General features: G+C 46.4%; 1 protein-coding gene across 4 annotated transcripts in view; it reads right to left on the reverse strand.

Moving 5' to 3' along the window:
* The window catches only part of ATG16L1 (autophagy related 16 like 1), a 35,720-nt gene extending 17,632 nt beyond the window's left edge, over nt 1–18,088 (reverse strand). Inside the window, exons 1-9 of one of the 4 annotated variants that reach the window (XM_039234549.1) lie at nt 17,822–18,088; nt 14,546–14,639; nt 10,194–10,299; nt 9,398–9,471; nt 8,295–8,546; nt 3,963–4,028; nt 1,712–1,798; nt 754–810; nt 488–535 (exon numbers count right to left, since the gene is read on the reverse strand). In XM_039234549.1, the coding sequence (XP_039090480.1) occupies nt 488–535; nt 754–810; nt 1,712–1,798; nt 3,963–4,028; nt 8,295–8,546; nt 9,398–9,471; nt 10,194–10,299; nt 14,546–14,639; nt 17,822–17,936 (899 nt within the window). In that variant the 5' untranslated portion in view covers nt 17,937–18,088. The remainder of the gene's footprint in view (nt 1–487; nt 536–753; nt 811–1,711; nt 1,799–3,962; nt 4,029–8,294; nt 8,547–9,397; nt 9,472–10,193; nt 10,300–14,545; nt 14,640–17,821) is intronic. The other 3 variants (XM_039234546.1, XM_039234547.1, XM_039234548.1) reach the window with 3 other exon arrangements.
* Nucleotides 18,089–24,009: the final 5,921 nt, after the last annotated feature.

Genomic DNA, 24,009 nt, shown 5'->3' on the forward strand with positions numbered 1-24,009 from the left:
CTCACAGGACACCTGGAGAGATCTCCGGCACATACCTGCACTCTCTTGCTTGCCAACTCATAGACTCCAAAACCCGACACTGAAAAGCCATCCCAAACTATTGCTTCCCAGTCAATGAACTACTATAAAACATTTTCAACATACTGTAACTGCCCACTCACAGGGAGCTCGTTTGTATTTTTGTGGGATGACTTCTATGCCTAGTTGCAATCACCCTTGGTGTACACGGTGGTCAAGTGGAGTCGAATGCATGCCAAAGGAGGGAGGGATGAGAGTGTGACTGCTGGGTAGAGCTCAACCTAGCACCCGCTCAAGAGGCTGAAGCGCTCCAAGGAGCATGCACAGCTGCCGGGTGCGCGTGCACATCCAACCATGGTGGGGGCGGGGTCAGGGGGAGCCAAAGCGGTGATCGGCACGAAGCAGTGATCAGCATGATTATCAAGGAGCCACGCTCGCATGCCGGGCCAAGAGAGGGTAGTATTTTCACCTGGCAGCGTCAGAAGGGTGATGTCCCAAAAGGGGAGACTCGGACAGACTAAAGGAAGGGCCAGAGGTCAGCACGCAGCGAGAGCAAGAAAAAGAAAATGGAGGAGAAAAGGAAGAAGCTAAGTGAAAAGCTGAAATTAAAGCATCTGTCTACTCAGCACCACTGAAACTTTGGTGTACATTACAAAAATGGTGATAAATCCTGTACAATACTTATGAACACCCACACACACATTAACAAGGAAAGGTGAAGGTTTTCTAACCTACCCAAAGATATTAGTGATAGAATCCAGAAGGCCTCCAGCAGGCTGCGAGAGTCGCTTACTAAAGAGGAGGGGAGCATAGGTTTAAACCTTAGAAACATTTTGCCCAAATCATTCATCAATAAAAAACAGCCCACAAAAATAGACATCTGGGAGTATGTTTCCCATGGAGTCCCCAAACCCCAGCCGAGAAACCCTTCAGAGGAGCAAACCACCAGGAAACAGTGGGAAGGTAGAAGGGAGGTCCCAGCTTCAAAGTTTTAAAAGAAACAAGGTTCCCACACATTAATTGTCCTGGAAACAGGGCCTTAGACAATGACACAGTCGATCTGACCTCACAGTGTCCGTAAATAACCGATCCCCACCCTTTCAGTCCTGCTCTAGCAAAGAGAAAACCCCTGGAACCCAGTAAGAAGTAAAAAGTCTGACCTAAACAATTACCCTGCCCCACAAGATGTCCCTGTCCCTCCTGCAGGAAGCCACTACACTCTTTTCTGCCTCTCCTCACAGCTGGTGGCAGCACTAAGGAACAGCTTATCTCTCATTGAGAGGTGACCTGAGGGGTGGCTGGGTGGCTCAGTCGGTTAAGCGTCCCACTTCGGATCAGGTCATGATCTCATGGTTCGTGGGTTCGAGCCCTGCATTGGGCTCTGTGTTGACAGCCAGCTCAGAGCCTGGTGCCTGTTTCAGATTCTGTGTCTCCCTCTCTCTCTGCCCTCCCCTGCTCACACTGTCTCTCTCTCAGAAATAAACAAAACATTAAAAAAAAAATTAAAAATAAAAAAGAGGTGACCTGAGGAAGACGGGGACACTCAGGAGCCCGCACTGTCCACGCCTATGACAGGGGGGCCAGGTGCTCCAGTGAGGGGCCTGGCTGCATTAGGCTGCTCGTGTCATGGCCACAAAGGTGCTGTCAGACCGTAGCTCGAGCTCTCCTTTCCTGGCCCACCCCGTCCACTTACGTGGCCCCTCTGCTGATGGCTCGCACAGGAGAGGTCTCCTCGGCATGATCAGAGGTTTCATCCACAATGACTTCAATGTCATCATCCCTGGAAAGAAAGGCAAGGGGCCGAGTCTTTGATTCCGCTAACCAGGTGCTCTGAGGCGGGTCTGCTCTATGAACGTCGGCACCACTGCCTGGTCACAGCCTATGCGACTCAGAGATGGCCAAGGACTCTGGAGGACCACGAGCGGCCGCACTCTGAACGTGCTAAAAGAAACATTTAACCTGTTGAAATCAAATCCAGAACTGCTGCAGAAAATAACTTTAAAAGTGATCTTTTGGGAGTGCCTGGGTGGCTCAATCAGTTAAGCATCTGACTTCAGCTCAGGTCATGATCTCATGGTTCTTGAGTTCGAGCTCAGAGCCTGGAGCCTGTCTTCAGATTCTGTGTGTGTGTCTCTCTCTGTCCATCCCCTGCTCATGCTCTCTCTCAAAAATAAATAAAAACATTAAAAAAAAAAAAGTGATCTTTTGATCCTCTGAGCTGTGAACACAGCTCTCACTTACAAAGCAATGACATAATGGTTTAGTAAGTCCTTAATGACATGTCAGTGCCAAAAGACAGTCTTTCCAGAAGTCTGGTTCACAGCTGAAGGGCTCCTGCACACCAGACTAGAGTGCTCCCAAGAGTCCCACGAGATGGGCTGAGCGGCGCAGAGGACAGCTGGGACAGGTACAGAGTACAAGAAAAGGGCAGGGTAGGGAGGAGACCCAGGGGAATAAGGAAGTACTGGAAGAGCAATGAAATCAATGGCTGCATTAATATCGGGTTTAAATACTGCTTTCACAATAATAAACGGAAAAGCAAAAGCTAAACACAATTCATTTTTGACTCTGGGTATTTTGTGCTTGTGTTCAAACATTTGGTCCTTCTGACATCTCGGGAGTCAGTCCATCACATTTCACACCAAATAATCAAACCATAGAAATGCACTGTTGTTGATCCCACTGCACACAAAGCACCTCTGGAGTTCCCCTCCCCGCCCCTTCCTGGATCAGGGGAAGGCAAGTAATTATTTTGGTCTTAATGACCGCCTCCCGAGTTGCAATCTTCTTGGGGAAATAAAATAATAAAACCTAACAACCCAAGACCTTATCACCTGATGTTCGGACTCCTTAGAACTTGAAAACAAGATTTTTCTGCGATTAATTATCTGGATTATGTAAACATATACTTAACTTGTTACCAAGCAAGTTAAACCAAGTCAAAGTAAATGTACTTTTCTTGGCTTCTGATTCTAGGATTCCATGCAACTGACCCCAGTCTTGGCCAGGACATCGGGGAGAACAAAGGCAAGCCTGAAGGAAGAGAACAAGGCCAGCCTTTCTTTCCTTAGCGGTTGTGGTTTGGGGGAGCCGCTCGTGTTCACACAAGGGCGACAACAGAGCAGCAAACGTGAGCTGACCCTCTGTGAATACTTTCAGATACTACACACGTGAAGACACTCAGACTGTGCAAAGGCCCAGGGCCATAAGAAAATACCAGACTGTGACAACTGGTAATCGAAACTCTTCAAAATAGACATGTCCTCTGCTCCAGAAATCCCACTGCGTGGGAAGCACAGAGACTAAGAGCGGGCCTCTACAGTCAAACACTCCTGGGTTAGGTTTGCTCAGCTCAGTTCTATGAGATCTTGGGCAGCAGGCGGGACCCAAGTCATGTCACACCCAGCCACCTCTTCAGGCTGCAATCAGGAAGCAACATAAATGGCTTCCGTAAGGCGTCATTTCTAGGTCAATCATTTTTTGTGGTTTCAGGAAAATACACTGGAGATTTATTTTCCGCATCTGGGAGTACAGAAGAAATGTACATATTCTAAATCTAAAGCAGGACCTTGGTATGAACACCTTTCTTTCTCACAGGAGTCACAATTAAGAACAGAGAGCAAGACAAAGAACTCCAGCCCAGTGATCCACAGCGACAGGCCCAATGAAGGGGTAGAAAACAGATCCAAGTATCCAGAGGAAAGCGGTAGACAGTCATCTGTTCAGGGTGCAGGAAGTCGGACCTCGCACTCGAGGCTGGCCAGGAGCCTACATTGGAGGGGCCTCCTGGGAGGTAACCAGGATGTTTCTATCGGCTCCCTTAAATCTTTCAGTTCTTTCTACAATCCATAACATGATTTTACAGAAATAACATTACAAACCCATTTTAAAAGAGTGGATCAAATGACTAACAGCACAGTTTTGATGGGAAGAGCTCTACTTACTGTTCAACGGGTAGAGGTTCCTTGGCGGCCTCTGCGAGCTCCTTCTGCAGCCGGGCTTGCCGCCGCCTATTAAACAAAGCCCACTAGTTACATCTGCTTGAAGACCGCACAGGGTTTTGGCTCTCAATAAACCACCTGCTCTAATATCACATCTGAACATCCAGTGCCCTAGGGGCGCCTAGGCGGCTCAGTCTGTTAAGTGTCTGACTCTTCTCTGCTCAAGTAATGATCTCATGGTTCTTGAGCTCCATACTGCACTTGGCTCTGACAGTGTAGAGCCTGCTTGGGATTCTCTCTCCTTCTCTCTCCAAATAAATATTACTTAAAAAATAAAATAACATAACTGCCCTGGGGAAAGACATCAAAGTCCCAAACCCACTCCAGTGACATCAGTAAGGAACCCTACTCTAAAGGATTGCAGAGCAAAGCCCCGAAGAGGGATTATGTTCTTAGAGAAGGCAGTGAACAGTCTAGCAAGGAGAAGCCTGCCCGTCATGACCCAGGGTCTCTCAGGACAGAAAGGTACACCAGGTTTATTAGGGGTTAGTCGTGGTCAAGAGCTGGCTTTCTGCAGCAATGTACTGAAAGCATGAATGGTAACAGTTAAGATTTACTGAGAATTTACTTCTGCCTGGCTTGGTATTTTTACTTCCAGATTTTAACTCGTTTAATCCTTGTTAATGATGCTTTGAAATTAAGCAGTTTTATAGACAAGGAAACTGAGGTATGAGAATCTTGAACTGTCAGAACGAACACAGCTTCAACTGACCAGGACTGGACACAGACATCTCGGCTGCAGACAAAATTTAATGTGGTCAGCAGTTGAGTCTGATTTCCTCTTCTCAGAACAATTCTTGTCTTTCCCCACGTCCTAAATTCAAGACCTCCCTAACTTTTAACCTGGGCGTCATTTTATTTTCCATGGCAAGTTCGTCCTCTGTGGTTTTTACCCTTAATGTGGAGGTCCCTCCAATCCAGAATTCTAGCATTGCTATCAAGCCCTAGTCAAGAACTCTGCTGGAATTCTTTGTAAAGCTTCTGCCACAGCGCTAATTCTCAAAACCGGGAAAAGTCCCCTGGGTGGCATATCTGAATCTTGGGAAGGGATGAGAATGCAGCTTAAGAAAGTGCATTACACTCTTAATTTTCTACCTGGAAGATGAAAACAGGACAAATGACAAATAAAGTTTATTATTTTCTTAGATGGAAGAGACGACCTGCGAGCTATCTTTGAGAGAAAACCAGAGTGGTGATGTGGGGCGTGTGATCCTTCTCTACTGGAAAGGCACCTGCTGCAAGCAAGGGATGCAGAACAGACCGAAGGTCACAGGGAGGAGAGAACACCGGCAGCCCGGCTTTCATTGGAAGGGCCAAAACCAAACTTCCCTCTTTCATATTCCCCAAGTGCGTGTGACACGACAGCCACTGTGCCTGACCATGAGGACAGACCTCAGCGGAATGTGAACAGGTAAGTGAAAACGTGGAATGGGCCATGCTATCAGGTAAACAAAGGCTACTGGAAGGAGAACATCTAACCTGGGGACTGGCAGGAAGGAGGGAAAGCTTCTAAGGAGTAAAGTCTGAGCAAAGTAATGAAAAGAAACCCCAGGCCCCGCCTATGCAATCAGATAATGCCCCCGGCACATATCCCTAGGAAGACATTCCAAAGGGAGGAACTAGAGCAGACACATAATTTGCTCTCGTCCCATCTCAACAGGAAGTCTGTCTTATTCTCCTGTCCGCTGTGATGACCAACCTCCTCATCCCGCCTGCCTCTCCCTGGGCAGGTGTTCAACATGCAGCACTATGAATCCAGGGGACCCCGGTGAGCTCACCACCCTCAAGCTGCCTAAGGACTCCACAACATTGGCCAAGCTATTTTACTTATAGTAAACACAAGGGAGGGTCGCTTGGGTGGCTCAGTCAAGTTGAGCGTCTGACTTTGGCTCAGGTCATGATTTCCCACCTTGTGTGTTTGAGCCCTGCATTGGGCTCTGTGCTGACAGCTTGGAGCCTGGAGCCTGCTTCAGGTTCTGTGTCTCCCTCTCGTTCTGCCCCTCCCCGGCTGGCACCCTGTCTCTCTCTTTGTCCCTCCCCAGCTGGCACTCTGTCTCTGTCTTGAAAATAAATATTTAAAAAAAAAAAAGCGTAAACACAAGGGACACCTGGCTTGCTCAGTCTATAGAGCATGTGACTCTTGATCTTGGGGTTGTAAGTTCGAGCCCCATGTTCGGTGTACAGATTACTTAAAAAAAGTAAACTAGACAGAATCAAAAAGGATAGCTCATTTTTTTCTTAGTACAACGAAAACTTTAAAAAGCTAGAAAATACCTAGAAAATATAAAAAGAGAAAACAAAAGCTACACTCTCACCACCCAGAACTAAACACCATTAACCATCTAATTCCTTTTAATCTTTTGATTTCATTCAAATTTTAGATGCTATATGAAAACACTTCTCATCCTATTTTTGGTTGCATTAATTTTATGCATTTTCCCGTGTCACTAAGTATTCCTAAAACATGTATTTTTAGATGACTTTGTAAAATTCTACTGTATGAAAATACCCCTATTTATTTCTCCCTCAAGGGCTACGTTGCTTATCTTTTACTACAAGTAAGGTGGCGTCACAAAATAACATCTGTGACCAAGTCTCCATACTACTAGCTCAGGATGAAGCCCAAAAAGTAGTAATGCTATTCAGGTCATGCCCAGGTGCCCTTCAGGTGGTGGTGGAACAGGCTTTCCGTGAACAACATGAAGGCGCTTTTCTTCCCAACAGCCCTGCATGCCAGATTTACTGACCACGCACGCCGGTGCTTTCGTGAGCTCCCTGCGCTTCACATCTGCCAGAGGGATTGCCTGTTCCGTATCCAACCCCACATCAGATTTATTTGATGATCATGTGTCCCGCTGATTCTGATTCTTTGTGTTCTCTGATTTAAGAAATCTAAACGTTTTATACAGTCCTATTTTTTTATGTTTAGGAAGTCCTCGTTATTCATGAATTTTTCATAAAATAGCATATAATCACGTTTTACTTCTACCTTATGGTTTCAGTTTTTATATTGATTCTGAACTCTACTTGAACGTATTATTTGGTAGGATTGGCAATCATTACTTTTTAAGACTTTTTCCTATTTTCATTCTTTTGGATTAACTGCAACAACCTTTTCAAATTCTAAACTACTGACCCAGGGCTTTAAAATCGTCTGCTCCCAGCTCTGCTGAACACTTACTGCTAGTTTTTCTCAGGCTTTCTAAGAAAAGTCATGGATGTGCATGACCCCCTATCCCCCACCCCCTGCTCCTAGCGCCTTGTGTTAAGTTGTCCAGTTCTGATGTGTGAGGAACTCTCTGTGGGAACTGTCAACACACATTTCCCACCACCAAAACCGACTCCTGGTGTCTGGGATGGAGGGCTTCCCCATTAAGCACACTATCCGCTACTGGTTGCAGATAGGTGTTTTTATTAAAAGCCTTTATTCCAAGTTTAGGGATTTTTATCAGGACTGGGAACAGAGTCTGAGCAAATGGCATTTTTAGGATCTACTAAATTGGTCATGCTGTTTGCCATTCAAAGTGATAGATTTAATTGGTCTCCTAATGTACCATCTTTTCATTCCTGGGATATCCTAGTAGGAAAAAAAAGGTACCAGTGAAATCTGACTTAGGAATTTCCTGTCTATATTCATGTGAGGTTACACTGTAGCCTTCTTGTATACTAGTAAGAACCTTGTACAGGTCTGGACAGTTTTATGAAGTTAGGGGTGGGGGAAATTCCAAGCTTTTTCTAATTCTGGTTTACCTCATACTGTTCAAGAATTAGCTTTTCTGGGGCTCCTGGGTGGTTCAGCTGGCTAAGCATCTGACTTCAGCTCAGGTCATGATCTCATGGTTCATGAGTTCAAGGCCTGCATGGGGCTCTGCGCTGACAGCTCGGAGCCTGGAGCCTGCTTCAGATTCTGTGTCTCCCTCTCTGCCCCTTTTCTGATCACACTCTTGTCTCTCTCTCAAAAATAAATAAGCATTAACAAAAAGAAAGAAAGAAAGAAAAAAGAATTAGCTTTTCTCCTAGAAAACTGAAAGAAACTGGCAAAAAATGTACGGGTGAAAAACGCTTTTGGAAGGTAACCCTCTGCTCAGCCTTAAAAGTGTTCTAGTAGTGCAGATCCCTTCTATATCCACTACCGCTATTTCTAACTTTACTAGTGTTTTCTGGCTGTCTCATCCCGTCCCCTATCATCAGAGCTACCAGTCTGTTTTTTTCTTCTCAGAGAACTAGGTTCTATTTTACCAAAAATGGAAACCACTAACGGGACTGATGTCTTACCTTGAATCCTTCTCATTCTCTGCATTGAGGCGATTGGCTTCCTGGGCTTTCTCAGCCATCCATCTGGTGACCAACTCCTGGTTCTCTTCAGTAGTTTTCCTCAGTTTCTCCTCCAAGGCAGTAAACGTGATCTGCAGGGCATCGTACTCATCCTTCAGGGTCTGGTTCGCTCTTTCGAGGTCCTGAAGCTTGCTGCGCAGTTCTTGGCACTCCGTCTCCAGGTCAGAGATGGTCTGCAAGCATTCTGCAATTCTGAAAGCAGGACACGCAGAGGAGGGTTGGTACATGCAAGAGCCCTGTGCCGCAGCCCCTGGCTGAGTGCTTGAGTTGTGGGAGCAGAGGCCACCAACAGTCACCTCGGCCAGCACTCCAGGTGCCATGGTGGACTCTTCCCTAGAGTCCACCGCAAGCCCAGCCCCAGTGGCTTCCAGGAAAAGCCCATTAGGAGAGGAAACACCTAGCGTGAAATGTGAAATTCATCCACATGGTGAATGACTACAAAAGCAGAATCCCTAGAGGAAGCTTTGAAGCCTAAATAGAGCAGTTAATGGGCTGAAAAAATTAGAAATTCTACACATTCCATCAGCTCTATCATTCATGGAGCAAAGATGCCTTTCTAAGCCTCTGGAGACCCCTGTCTGCACAGCAAGGGGAAAAGGCACAGATGAAAGCCAGGGTTCCCTCCAGCTCAAATGTCCCAGGGCTGGGAATCCCAGGCTTCTCCCTGATCAAGAGTAATCCTGCCCACAAACTCACGCCTGTTCCCAAGGGCCACACACCCACATATGCTGGCCCCATCCCCACCACAGAAGACACCAACTGTCATATGCAGTGCCTGCAGGGAGAGTCATGAGTGCTTTGGGAATAGACGAGGGTCAAGGGTACTTCTCAGAGGTGTGCTGGGAACCTGGGAGACTGAGAGCACCGTCCTTGCCTTCGTCTCCGTTAGAGGAGGCAGGCTGTGCATGCAAAGAAATGACAGTCTTGCTGAGCCCGGGGTGGCTCCCATCCACCAGCCATCACCACCGGCCCTGCCCATTGGCCAACCGTAAAAGGACAAATGTGCCCCCATGACCAGCCCCGGAGGAGTTGCCTCTACTCACTTTGCTTCATTCATCTGCATCTCCCTGTCCTTCTGCTGCATTTGGTTATTCAGGTCAATCACCAACTGAGCTAGCTGCAGGGGAAAGAGGGAGAGATTTCAGAACGTCAGCTGGAAAGCAAACAACAGTGCGTTACTTTAGAAAAGGTGCCTGTGGGGTTGGGCCCAGGCACCAAGAAGAAACGAGCTGGGTGGCAGGGAGGAGCGGAAGGGCCGATGGAGACACTCATGGGAACAACGTGAGCTCCCTCCGGCCCACAGCAGCCGTGGGCGGACGAGAAGTGCTACAGGTTCCTGCTGAGGACACCCGTCTGCACCTCCCACCCCGTCAGCCACCTTTTCAAACACCTCAGCTGACAAAATGATCAACTGGGCCGAACTGATAACTTGTACTTTTTCATAATTTGCCATCAGACCGCCACCCAGGATAAACACAGCCCAGGACTTTTCCATTCTTTCTAATGAACTTTTCTGAAATTGCAGGGTTCGCTGTCAAATGCTTTAGGAAGGTATTAGCTAGACCTTCGGTAGAACAAGCACTAGGCTTCTCTCCTCCAAAGTTTCTCCACTGTAACTGTCGTGCCACCTGCAAGTGTGACGACCAGCAGTTATCTCAGGGGTCACCCTTTGCTGGTGGAGGGGAAGACCTCACCTTTCCCGATGCCGCGGTCTCAGAGACAGACCGATGGCACATGCAGCCCACAAATTCTAGTGCAAGTTCTGGTGGCCTGCCTGCCTGTTTCCCCACCTCGGGGCCCACACAGAGGAGAGGACAGATGCAGAGCGGCTATCGGTACCTCCCCACGTTTCTTGTGTAATTCAGTCAGTTCTTCTTGGTGTTTAATCCTCAGCTGGGCCATTTCTTGTAGCTGACTATCATTCCATGAGCCATCGTGGCCGGGACTAAATCCCCAAACCAGGCAGATGAAGAGAATGTGCAAAACAGAGAGGGAAGGAAAAAAAAAAATCAGACCCCAAACCTCCTTGATCAGGCAGTGAACAGTAACTTCAGAATTCTGAACCTGTACATGACAACACAACCAGTAAAGCGGTTCAGTTTCTCTAAGCAAATGGAGTTCTAGAAGGTAGTAAACATGAGACACGTGGTAGGTAAAATAAACCAGCCACAACCCAAACACTGGTCATGTCAGGAACAAGGCATGGGTTCCAGATGAAGTTTAGGAAAGTGGAGGAGACAAGGTGCACTCATGCCAGGCACTGACCTCAGAGCTGGGGAGGAGGACATGAACACAAAGCTTTGCTCTCACACAACTGAAAAAAAAATTTTGAGAGAGAGAGAAAAAGAAAAGACTGTGAGCAGGGGAGGGGCAGAGAGAGAGGGAGACATAGAATCTGAAGCAGGCTCCAGGCTCTGAGCTGTCAGTACAGAGCTTGATGCGGGGCTCAAATCCACGAACTGTGAGATCATGACCTGAGCTGGAGTTGGATGCTTAACCAACTGAGCCCCTCAGGCGCCCCCTCGTGCAATTGATAAATAGTTAAGAGCAGACGATGAACAAGTAAATACGTGAAGTCAGGTGGTCAGATGTGAAGAGAAAGTAAGCATGAAGAAGGGAACACAGCAAAGGGGGTCCCATTCTATGCAGGGCACTCGAAGAAGGATTCTCGGAGAGGCAACTGAAGAGAAGTGAGGGGCAAGCTATCCAAGGCCCCGGGGACTGGGGCCTGATGCACAGAAGAAACGTCAAGTGTTGGAAAGGCCTGGGGGCAGCAGCACAGCTGGTGCAGTGGGGAGAAAATGTGAGCGGACCCCCTCACCACCTGGTACAGGAGGGTAGAGAAGATGGTCAGGGAGGAGGTGGGGAGATCATGCAGGGCCTCCCAGACCCCACTAAGGACCATGACTTTTACTAGGCATGACTGGAAGCCGCTGTTGTGTTGGGAACAGAGGAGTAACTTATGCTTTAGAAGCTCAGCTACGGTTGCTGACTGCAGGAGGGCAGGGGCAGAAACAGGGCAGCCAGTTAACAGGCTATTACACAGCCCAGCTCAGATCAAGGTGGTAGCAGCGGAAGGAGTGAAATGGGGTCAGAGCCTAGATCCATTTTGAAGAGAGTCCTTGGATTTGCCTTGGACTTGCCTGTGGAGTCAAAGAGAAAGACAGGGTTTCGAGGCTTTGGGAGCAACTGCTGAAACGCAGGTGCCACCTACTGAGACGGTTAGGACTGGGGGGGAGCAGGCTTGGGGAGAGGCCTGAAGAGGGCAGTTTGGACACCCAAGCGGGTGTGCAGAGTGGAAACTGGGTGTCAGAGTCTGCTCGTCAGGTAAAGAGGTCCGAGCCAGAAGCAAGCAAGTAGAAGCTGTCAGCAAACAGATTATTATCTGAAACCACAGAACTGAGTTCAGATTCTCTCAGGGTTGATGTGGTTTTGGAGACTTCACAGGGGGGTTGCATCCCCTCTCAGAAACAGCAAGTGACTGAACTGCGTGTCTTCAGATCAGGACTGGGGTCTCCATTGCAGCTACAGATGAGAACCATCAGATGACAGTCAGACGTTTAAACCATCGTCCAGGAAGAGCACAAGATGGAGAAGAGGAAGACGCTGGAAAAGTAGGACAGCAGCCCCTGTAGGGAGGGGGAGAAGAGCCTCCTCCATCTGCCCTGTAATAAACCTAGAGGGAATGGGGAGCAGCACAATACTCCCTCCTAACTTCGCCTTTGATGTCTAAAGCTACTTCTATCACATGTTCTAAGCACATCCTAATACCTCATTCTTTGAGGCAACTTAATACTTCCCCAATATTAGCTGGTGAAGTAGAAGCTAAGGGATTAGAAAGGGGACCACTTTATAAGAAACCATCCTAAATGAGGCAGAAGGCTTAGAAATTATTTTTACCAAATCCTCTTATTTTAATGCAAAGCAATGTGCAACATGCAAATGTAACACTAGTCCCTTTTTCTAGGGCGCTAGCATCAGGCCACTCATTGCACCCATAGGGTGATGCGGCTAGTTGACAAGGACTCCTGTGCAACCATGGTCTAAAGGAGTGGTTCTCAGGATCACCCAATTATAGATAAGGGGCCTTACCACCCCCACCCCTGCACCCCCAGTTTCTGAAACAGGAGGTCCGGTGGGGGACCCAAGAGCCTGCATTTCTCACACTTGCCCGATGCTGCGGTCCAGGAAGCACACACAGAAAAAAAGACCGGAATGAATGATTTCTGGGCTAAGAAGTTTAACGTTAACCTATTTGGGATTAAAACACTTCAGAAGGGACTCATATATTGACCTAGATAAAGCTTTTTAAGCAAAGGCTATAGCATTTTACTAATAACTGGGACAAGCCAGGAAGAATTTAAGAAGAGACAGAAGGCAGGAGGAAATGACCAGGCTCATCTTCTGTAAATACCCTTATGAAACCACCCTGAGCTGGTCTCCCCACTGGACAAAGGGACAGATTCGTAAGAGGCTGTGAGTGAAGAATGAGCATGCCTGTGTGGGTGACTACCAAAGAGGCGGGGCAAGATATTGAGGGAAAAAGGAATCAGAGATGACTTGTGGAAAATACGAACACCATTAATAGAAACAAGGCAGTCAGGAGGAGAGGCCTGATTAGGGGCTCCAGCCTGTAGGAAAGAAAGGACCCCCAATTAGATTACCATTACAAATATAGTAAGCCAAAAAATTATTATATATTTATTGTACCTTCCCAAACAGCTTGGATGACTAATAAAGGATAGAGAAATATAGTCACCAAGAATCTAACCTGATAGAAGCAAAATATTACAAGTTTTCAGTTGATGGAATTTAGATGAAAAAGGTAAAATGGTATTTTCTACACCTCAAATTGACCAGAACACTGCAGCTATTTTTTTCAAAAAAGTTTTTTAATGTTTTATTTATTTCTGAGACAGAGAGAGACAGCGTGAGCAGGGGAGGGTCAGAGAGAGAGAGGGAGACACAGAATCCGAAACAGGCTCCAGGCTCTGAGCTGGCTGTCAGCACAGAGCCCGACACGGGGCTCGAACCCATGAACCGCGAGATCATGACCTGAGCCGAAGTCGGACGCTTAACCGACTAAGCCACCCAGGTGCCCCACATTGCAACTATTTTAATTGCTACAGTAGGGCCCCTCCTCCCCGGGCCATAGTCAGGCAGCATCTCTTGAGTTTATTATTAAGCAAGGACAGAGCTGGGCTGGGCACTCTGTTCCTCTTGTCCACTCTGGTCTGCCAGGAGACCATCTCGGGAGATGAGGACACATGGATGGCGGATGGTTCTATAGCAGATTTAGCTACAGAGATAAATAACTTCAGCCACGCCTCCACATGCCTAGTTTTTAAGAAAATCGCTAAATTACTACCAATTTGTTTTTGTCGGTAAATGTTAACCAATATGCAAAAAAAGCATATGGATTTTAGAGTGATAATGGGAAATGTTCCCATACGAACCCTCATATATAATACGCAAACATGACAAATGTGGAGAAAGATAGTAAGACTACAGAATGATTCTATGGTAAACTGCTTTTGATAAAGTCTGGGTATTAGATTTCTTTTGGACCATGCCCCTCAAAAAGAAATACAGTTTACATGAATAACTCAAACGTATCAAACTCCCCATTATGAAGACATATATGCGTGTTTGATGAAATAATCCTTATCCTTTCTATGGAGAATGCAGGTTTCTCCTAATCTTTCTTAAAAAAAAAAAAAAAAAAAAAAAAAAAAGCTTGCTGCCACCAGCTAGCTTAATTTCACACTTTATTAAAAGATGTTGAAATCCAGTGAACTGAAAAGGATCAAACAGACCTGTACCGTATACAAAGCACTTTAGATGTTTATGCACCAGTATGTAATCCAGTATTAACAAGTTCTATGTAAATCTGCTCAAGAATGCTTACAGATATGATTATTCAGAAAAAGTGAGCCCAGAGGCTGAAGGAGGAACTGGCCCACTTACCCGCCTTGAGCAATTTCTCAAGCTCACAGCACCTACTGTTAAGCCTTCTGGGTGGGCACATACCTTCCAAAGAGGATTTTAGTTACTTGGCTTCAGAAGGTCACATTTGAAAGGAGCAGACACAAGCTGGAGCACAGAAACTGTACTCCACTGACCTCTAAATGAGCAGTGACAACTGAATGGAGACACGTTTTAGTTGAAGATACGGGACAGTTCCGAAATACCTGATCTCATGCCTGTTGGGGATGTCATGCTTTTCAGCTTGTAGCTTATGGGCCAGCACCGAATGAAGATCAGACTTTTCTAGCAACTTGTTATCTGTTAAAAAAGAAGAAAAAATACTTATGGTAACAATGCACACCATATTACGACTTATTATCCTACAAAGACCTGAACCAAAAAAATAACCAGAAGATGACTAGATAGGTTTCACTTTCACTAGGCCTCAAAAGTCCTAAGGACTGCACTTAGACGGCAATGGTAGCAAGTGTCCAAAACCCAGGAACACACACTCCTTCAATGCTTCTTGGCCTAAGCACAAGCAACCCAGCCAAAGGAACCTATGGAAACTTCCCTGCAGGAATGTCCCCCACTGACTTATTTTTATCTCAGGAGTAAAAAAAAAAAAAAAAAAGACAGAACAGACAAAACCCAAAACCCACAACCGAATACAATGGAAAAATGAAATGTTATGGGCCTCTAAGCAATATGAAAGAGCTTTACCTTATTATTACACTTGGAAATTTTAGTTTTTAGACCTGGGTACTAGAGATACAAATATGAAAAGTCATTGACCTCAAGGAGCTCAAGTATAGCAGACGGTCAAGTATAAAGGGGAACAGAAGAGTAATCTTCCCTCATATAGCGCTTGGATGGCTTTACAGGTGAGGGTGATAAGAGTTATCTGGTAAAGCGACTAGAAATCAAAGTTGGAACCAACACATAAAGAGAATGAAAAATTCAGACCTTTTCTTACCGGCAGTGGTGAAATAACAGTTTAAAAAAAAAAAAAAAGCAGGCAATGACAGGAACCAAGATTTATCAGCAAAAAGTCAAAGATTCTCCTGAAATTCCTAGCTCAGGCGACTGGCTGCAAGATGCTCACGTGTCAAGAACACAAGAACAGAGAACTTAAGGGAGAAACGGCGTTTTCTTCCTGAAAAGTAACAAATGCGACTGGGCGCAGGAATTCAAATGACTAGTAGTTAGCAATGACGGTCACACAGGGACTAGGTGGGAAGGGGCACGGAGCAGAAGAAGTGACTGATCATGGGACACTTGCAGAATAGCTAAGTTTGATGGGGGTCGTCACAAATCCTAGAAGTCTGAGATTAGAAATGCTCTAGAACAAAATTTCGATAGGGTTCGCACCAGTGAACATTCCTGTTGGAAGGGCTTAGCTTTCTTCTAAAAAAGCCTAGAGTCCCACTTCTCCTTCACGTGTGAAAAATGGAACTCCTGGGCAGAAACAGAAATACTCTTGGTCTAGATTAATTTCATCCATCAATTCAGCAGAACACGGAAAAGTGATGGCAACCTTGGGTGTTCATTCATGTCAAAGGGCTCGAATGAGGGCTCTGAAGTGTCGCAGCAGAGCTGGGTGCCGTAAGATTGTCAGGTCTTAAAAAAAGGACAGGAGGTATCCCATAGGGATCCTGCCTCAAAGTTCACTAAAGAGAAAGGTCCAGCTGAGGGGAAGCTGTCACCTGTGCTTACAGTCTCTTTTCATCTCTCTCTTTAGGCTCAGAGGCAGGAACTGAACTTGACTGTCCTGGGAAGGCAAGAAGGAGCGGAAGGTGTTCCACAAGCAAACTGGAAGTGACCTCCCCGATGTCAAAGAAAAAAACTAACAGGCAAAGGCTGTCTTGCTCTCTGGCCCCCTAACTACCTCTGCCTCTCCTCTCAGTCGGGGCTCCTAGCCCCTCAGGCGCGCGCTTCTATGTAATGATGGGTTCCCTCTCTGAGGATGGTCTCCTTCGGACTTTCCTCCTACATCCCCACCCCACCCTCGCCATCAAAATGTGCATTTTCAATGCAAAAATCAATCTCTGTCAATCGCAATTACAAGCAGGTTCTGTTTATAGGCTATTATGTAGATGGCTTTCTTTACATACACAGCTTTTATGAAGCAGACAGGACAAGCCCTGCCCCCATTTTATAGACGCAGCAAACCAGACTCAGGAAGGTAAGTGAAAAGCTCAGTAAGTCAGACTTCCAGCCCAGTGTAACTTCCGGTGTGCGTTAGCTTTTAAGAGGAAGCATCTAGGGAGTACCTGACCACCTGACTTTAAGTAACCCACGTGCGTTCCAGTGGGAAGGGTCTCCTGTGCTTCTGGCAGCCAGATCTCCTGGAGGACAAGGAATCCCTATGACAGCACATCACCTCCTTTTGTTCCCATCGTTTTTAAGACGGTGGATTCGGTGAAAGCAAAGAAGGGTCATTTCTTGGGGGCTCCGGTGAGAAGAACAAAAAAGTTAGGAGCCATTATGTCCGCATTCGAATCTGCCCGCCTCCCCAGAGAAGTTAACTGAATCTCTCCCAGCCCGAGTTTCCTAAGGCAACGCCAGGACCCGCCTCATAGAATTCTCGAGAAGACAAAATAACACCTGCCACATATTTACCACAGCACTCAAAGTAGCCCACACGTGAGAAATACTTGGGGACCGTCAAAAACCACACATCCCAATGTCCCACGCCTAAATATTACAATTTAATTGGCCTGGGCTTTTTAACTCTTAAAAGATCCACGTGATACTACGGTGTACATAAGACTGGGACTCACCGACTTAGCACAATCAGAATTCAGTAACAGATGACTACTATTACTTTGAACCTCATCACTAACTCCAGACTTTTCTCCAAGGGGTAGATGGAACCGTAAGAGGGAAAAGTGCCCATCTCTTCCCCCAAACGTGTCATCAGTTTGGTAAAATTGGGAAAGGGGCAAAGAAATTTGCTCGTTAGGACGCATCTAAGAGTGCAAACACTTTTGTACTCAAATTGTACAGAGGCGTGGAGGGAGGAGAAAACCACTAATTTCGTACTGAAGTTTTCGGTAACAGTAAAGACTACGATGTCCCACCGGGACAGTAAGACTCAAAACCTGTTAACGGTTACAGAACACCAAGGTGGAGTCAAGGCCGGAGATCTGAGGACCCCCAGAGCTGAACATTTCATTACACCAAGAGAACAATATTAAGTTGTGCGAGTTAATGCTTAAAGGCAGGGGCCGTTTCATCACACGAGGCCCGAAACGGGCCGTTTCCGGAGCCTATTCAGGCACACGAAGCGTGGCTGCCGGATTCACAAGCACTAGCCGCGCCTGCCCATGGAGACACACGGCTTAGTAGGAAACCTGTCTCAAGTGCAAGAGAAGATCCGAAAGACAAGGCTGGGGCGGCCACAAGGCGCGTGGGCGTCGCCGGCGCTCGGCCTCGGCTTCCCGCCCGCTCCCCGGACCCGCCCGCCCACTCCCCGGGCCCGCCCGCCCGCCGCTCACACTGCAGGATGATCTCTTCGAACGCCTGCCTCTGCAGCCGGTCCCGCCGCCTCAGCTCCTCCGAAATGTGGCGCTTCCAGCGGGGGAAGTCGGCGGCGCGGAGGGCCGACGACATTTCGCGCGCTGCCCCGGCGCCTCAGCACCGCGAACCCGAGCGGGGGCTGGCGGCCGCGGCCCGCAGCATGCGGCGCCTGGCGGGCGCGGGAAGGCCGGCGGTCCGGAGCTCGCTTCCACGCACAGGCCGCCCCCCAGTGCCGTCCCGGACTGTCTTCCGGCTCCCGCCGGAAATGGTTTGGGTCAGGGCCGGAAGACCCGCCTCGTCACCCGACGCCTGACGCCACACGCACGCGCGAGGCCGGGGGCGACGCGGGGCGCTGAGAATTGACGCCCTCCCGAGGCCGGAAGCGCAGGGAGCAGGGAAGCGGCCGCTGGGTGGCGTGCGGGCTACGCGGGAGTTTTAGGTGTTGGCGGAAAGGAGCGGCCCGCTAGTTTAAGTTAACTTCGCTGCCTCCTCCTTCCCCCGCCCCCTCCCCCGATTTATCTTTATCTTGGCCTGCCTCCCTTTTCTCCACCGCCTCGTTTACAAGCAGAAGGGGGAGCCATGCCCCACCTAGTAGCTGAGTGACTGTGGATGAGCGGCAACCTCCTTCAGCCTCAATTTCCTAATCTGTAAAACGGGCCCTCTGATGATATCTCCGTTCCAGGGTGGCCGTGAGGATTAAAAGGAATAACCTAAAAATAAGATAACATAAGTGAAGATATGACTAACCTATGCAATGCAGTGTACACTCTACCTGGTACATTGCAAGCGAACTTCACCTAGACCGCCAGTATCTTCCGACGCCTACCCAAAGCCTGGCTGCATTATACTTTAGCAAGACGGTCCCATTGCCCTTAGAAACAGGTTGTTTTTGTTTTGTTTTGTTTTGTTTTACAATGAAGACCTGAAATGCAAAGACCGGTTAAAGAAAAACGTAAATAGATAGGCTATGTTAAAGATTAGACGCCTAGAAATTATCAATGATCCAACAGTAAATGGGTTTTTAGAAGGTCATCTAAGGGTGGGGACGTAAACAAGTCTTTGAAAGAGGAAAGGTCAGTTTGCCAGTAGATACTGAACGTGAAAGATAGTTTCTTGAGAAGATGACATCTGTCATTTCAGAATGGAAATAGTCTATAATAGAATCACCTGAGCTCCATTTGCCTTTAACAAGTTAGTGAATTCCCTGCATGAAAATGGAGTTGGACAAAGTAGAGGCCACGGGAGAGGAAAAGAGTATCAGAATCGGGCTTCTCTTCGAACCTCTCAAGTCCAGTGGAAGCCTCTTCTGCGACAGATAAAAAAAAGCCTCTCCTGTGGAGCCCAGAGTAGGTCAGTCAGGCTTCTAACAGCCTTGTTAGAGATTGGCAGTCAGTGATCTGAATTTGTGGAAAGGACAAGGAAGAAGCAGAAATTGAAGGGACTTTCTCACATTCTGAGGAAAATGAGACAGCAGCTTTCTGAAAGTTACCAAAAATGCCTCCAAACGCAACAGTGGTACTAACCTCAGAAGACCAGAGCATCACAAAGCATCACATCTTGACAGTTGAATGTGTTAATTTTCCAGATGAGATCATTATTAAAACATGTTAACACGCTTGCGGAACCAGCAATTCCGCCTGTAGAAACTTTGTTAAATATTTGGACAAATATACAAAACATCTGTCCCAAGACTGTTCATAATAGTGGGAAATGTGGAGCCATCTGTATTTTCAACAAGAGATGGGTTAAATAAGTGTATATGTATTGTTCAAAAAAAATGTCCCTGGGGCACCTCAGTGGCTCAGTCAGTTAAGCGTCTGGCTCTTGATTTCAGCTCAGATCATGATCTCACAGTTTGTGCGATTGAGCCCCACGCCAGGCTCCATGCTGACTGATAGGAGCCTGCTTGGAATTCTCTCTCCTCTCCATGCCCCTCCCTGTGCTCACTCATGGATGCACACACACTCTCTCTCTCAAAATAAACTTTTTAAAAAAGTCCCTAATAAAAACAGTGTATGGTATAAATCCAATTTATGTCAAATAAGTGCATCTTTGCCTCCTCATAGGCAACATTTGTCAAATGAATAGAAGATATAATTTCTAAACTAAGGATGCTAAGCTCTGCTAGGTGTGCCCTCTCCCTAACTCACCAGCTTTATCCCATACACATTGCAGCCACCCTAGGCCCTTTTACTCACTTCCACTCACCATACTTCCCCCCACAGCAGGGCGTTTGGACTTATTGTGCTTGTGTTGTGCGCACTCTTCCCTTCTGATTTCTCCGAATCGATTCCTGTGAGTGAATTCTCAGCTCAGTAATCACTGCCTCACAACCTTCCCATAATAGACCTTCACAGCCAGGCCAGGTCTCCCTCCTACACATGCACCTTTCCTTTTTTTTTTTTTTTACAAATAGTTTATTGTCAAATTAGTTTCTACATAACACTCAGTGCTCATCCCCAAAGTGCCCTCCTCCATGCCCATCCCCCCCTCCCCCCCACATCCATCAGTCCTCAGTTTTTGTCAGCATTCAAGAGTCTCTCATGGTTTGCCTCTCTCCCTTTCCCCCACCATTTCCGCCCTTCTTCTCCCCCTTGTTCCTCCGTCAAGTTCCTCCTAATCCTCCTATACGTGCAAACATATGGTATTTGTCCTTCTCTGCCTGACTTATTTCGCTCAGCATAACACCCTCAAGGTCCATCCATGTTGCTACACATGGCCAGATTTCATTGTTTCTCATTGCCATGTAGTATTCCATGGTATAGATAAACCACATCTTCTTGATCCATTCATCTGTTGATGGACACTTAGGCTCTTTCCATGTTTTAGCTATTGTGGAGAGTGCTGCTATGAACATTGGGGTACATGTGCTCCTATGCCTCAGCATTTCTGTATCCCTTGGGTAAATTCCTAGCAGTGCTATTGCTGGGTCATAAGGGAGTTCTATTGTTAGTTTCCTGAGGAACCTCCACACTGTTTTCCAGAGGGGCTGTACCAGTTTACATTCCCACCAACAGTGCAGGAGGGTGCCCGTTTCTCCACATCCTCGCCAGCATCTAGAGTTCTCTGATTTGCTCATTTTAGCCACTCTGACTGGCGTGAGGTGGTATCTCAGTGTGGATTTGATTTGTATTTCCCTGATGAGGAGGGATGCTGAGCATCGTTTCATGTGTCTGTTGGCCATCTGGATGTCCTCTTTGGAGAAGTGTCTGTTCATGTCTTCTGCCCATTTCTTCACTGGGTTGTTTGTTTTTCGGGCGTGGGGTTTGGTGAGTTCCTTATAGATTCTGGATATTAACCCTTTATCTGATATGTCATTTGCAACTATCTTTTCCCATTCCGTTGGTTGCCTATTAATTTTCTGGGTTGTTTCCTTGGCTGTGCAGAAGCTTTTAATCTTGATGAGGTCCCAACAGTTTATTTTTGCTCTCGATTCCCTTGCTTTTGGGGATGTGTCAAGTAAGAAGTTGCTGCGGTGGAGGTCAAGGAGGTTGTTTCCTGCTTTCTCCTCTAGGGTGTTGATAGTTTCCTGTCTCACGTTCAGGTCCTTTATCCATTTTGAGTTAATTTTTGTGCATGGTGTGAGAAAATGATCTAGTTTCATTCTTCTGCATGTTGCTGTCCAGTTCTCCCAACACCATCTGTTAAAAAGGCTGTCTTTTTTCCATTGGATATTCTTTCCTGCTTTGTCAAAGATCAGTTGGCTGTATACTTTTGGGTCCACTTCTGAGTTCTCAATTCTGTTCCATTGGTCTATGGGTCTGTTTTTGTGCCAATACCATACTGTCTTGAGGATGACAGCTTTGTAGTAGAGGCTGAAGTCTGGGATGGTGTTACCTCCCATTTTGGTTTTATTTTTCAGTATTACTTTCGCTATTCGGGGTCTTTTGTGGTTCCATACAAATTTTTGGATAGTTTGTTCTAGTTTTGAGAAGTATGCTGGTGCAATTTTGATTGGAATTGCATTGAATGTGTAGAGCATGCACCTTTCCTTTATAGCAGTGATCACGGTTGGAGCTTTGCGTGTATTTATATCATTATTTGATGAAGGTGCATCTGCACACCCAGACTATAGACTCTGAGGCAAGAGTTATGTCTCTTTTTGCTCAACATTATAGCCAGCAAGAGCAGGAAACTTGTTATGGATTAGGTGCTCAGTGAAGGCTGTTTAATCGATGAGTGTAATATATGAAAATGCTGATAGTACTAACTCTGGGCAGTGGCATTTTGGGTGTTTTTGTCTTTTCTGTGAGTATAGTTGATTCACTTTTATGTTAATGTTTTTTTTTCTATGTCTTATATGTGTTTTCCAATTATTACACATTACACTTGTATGTGCTTTGTCTGCAAGAAAGTTATAGAAATGAACACGTGTGTACAAAACCACTTCTTCCTCAAAGTGTATATAAAATATCCCAAGATTCTTGTAGTGTGTTAAGCAGTGCAAATTTGCTCACAGAGGAGTGGAAGAGGCATCATTCACCAAAGAAACTTCTTTGTGTAAAGCTTAGTATCACCGAAGCAAAGTACAACTAGATTTAACATAACAGCATTTATGCTGTTAAAAACTTCTCAGAGGGGTGCCTGGGTGACTCAGTTGGTTAAGCCTCCAACTTTGGCTCGGGTCATGATCTTGCAGTTTGTGGGTTCAAGCCCTGCGTCCGGCTCTGTGCTGACAGCTCAGAGCCTGGAACCTGCTTCAGATTCTTTGTCTCCCTCTCTCTCTGCCCCTTCCCCACACATTCTCTCTCTCTCAAAAGTAAATAAAAATGTTAAAAAAAAAAAAACTTTCCGGAGACTTTCACCTTAACCATCAGCCTGTACACCACACCCGTGAGGTTCTTTAGTGCTACTCCAATCCTGTGGACTTCCAAGTCCAGCTTTCAGACAACTGTCTTATTACCTCTTGTCCTTCTCCTTTAGGCCTTTCTGATCCCCGTTATCTTCCAATCAGCAAGTGCAAACAGTTGGGTCCTAGTGTGGGTCTGCCACAGAGGTGAGCCCTATGTGGCAGACAGATGCCCCGGCTTGGATCCTGAATTTCACAGAGCTCACTCTTCAGGAAGGGAGATGCGAATATGCGTTATTTACAACTGTCAGGAATAAAAGTAAAAGTGGGCTGGCCAGAAGGCGGTGCCAGGGAGATTTGACTCCTTCCTGTTCTTTTTCCTTCTTGCTTTTATTCTTTTCTAAAATATAATCTCTTGTTAAAAGAAAAAAAAAAAACACTTGGTTATTTCCACTCTTCTCCAGCTCTTCCCAAAATTAGATCACTGAAAGTGAAAGTAAGCTAAGGTAACCATGTGGCTGCATTAACTGTTTACTGTATAAACATAGGAGCTACCAGAGTAAACCAAAGGTGGCCAAGGAGCCAGCCTACATAGGTTTTCAGACATGCTGATGATCCCTCCAAATACCACTTTTTTTGTGTGACAATAATCATGCTCCCTTATAGACATGGGTTGCTTGACATTTTTATCCCCTGGCTCTTTTTCATTCTCTTCTGTGTTGTTGTGATTGCCTATGTGCGGATACTGCAGGAAAAGTTCATTATAAAGAATTTCTAGATTCTATACCCAGGCTAAGCCACATGCAGGTCTGCTTGTCTACTTTCTGTATATGTTGACACCCAGATTCCATATTTTAAAAATAACAGTGTCTGAGGTGGGTATCATCCTTATGTCCCAATACAAGCTTTGTAGCAAAGCTCACTTAGAGCAAATTTATCCCTCCTCTGTATTGGCAGCCAAGCATCTGGAATGGTGGCTGGAGGCTTCAACATCGCACATCTAACAAGCTGGGAATATGATCCTTGGCTGGAAAGTGTGCTTATGGGAAGTTATCTGCCATGGTTTGCTTCTTTGATCTTTAAAGAGATGATTATGTTTCTCCCAGACACTCCTGCCCTTTCCTACTGTGAATAACAGTTAAGCTTTATTGAGCGGGTTTTACATGCCAGCCACTGTGTTCTACAGGGTTTAACAGTTCTTTCCCACCCTACGTGATGCAGATGCTGTTAATATTTCCTTGTATTGGTGTGGAAACTGACACACAGAAGTCAAGTAACTTGTGAGACATCATGGAGTTAATACCAGGCAGAGTTCGGATTCATTTGAGGAAAACTGACGCCAGAACTCACACACATACACACACACGTGTGTGTGTG

Source organism: Hyaena hyaena, unplaced genomic scaffold, assembly GCF_003009895.1.
Source record: "Hyaena hyaena isolate Hyena2069 unplaced genomic scaffold, ASM300989v1 scaffold_86, whole genome shotgun sequence".
In the NCBI taxonomy this organism is placed as follows: domain Eukaryota; kingdom Metazoa; phylum Chordata; class Mammalia; order Carnivora; family Hyaenidae; genus Hyaena; species Hyaena hyaena.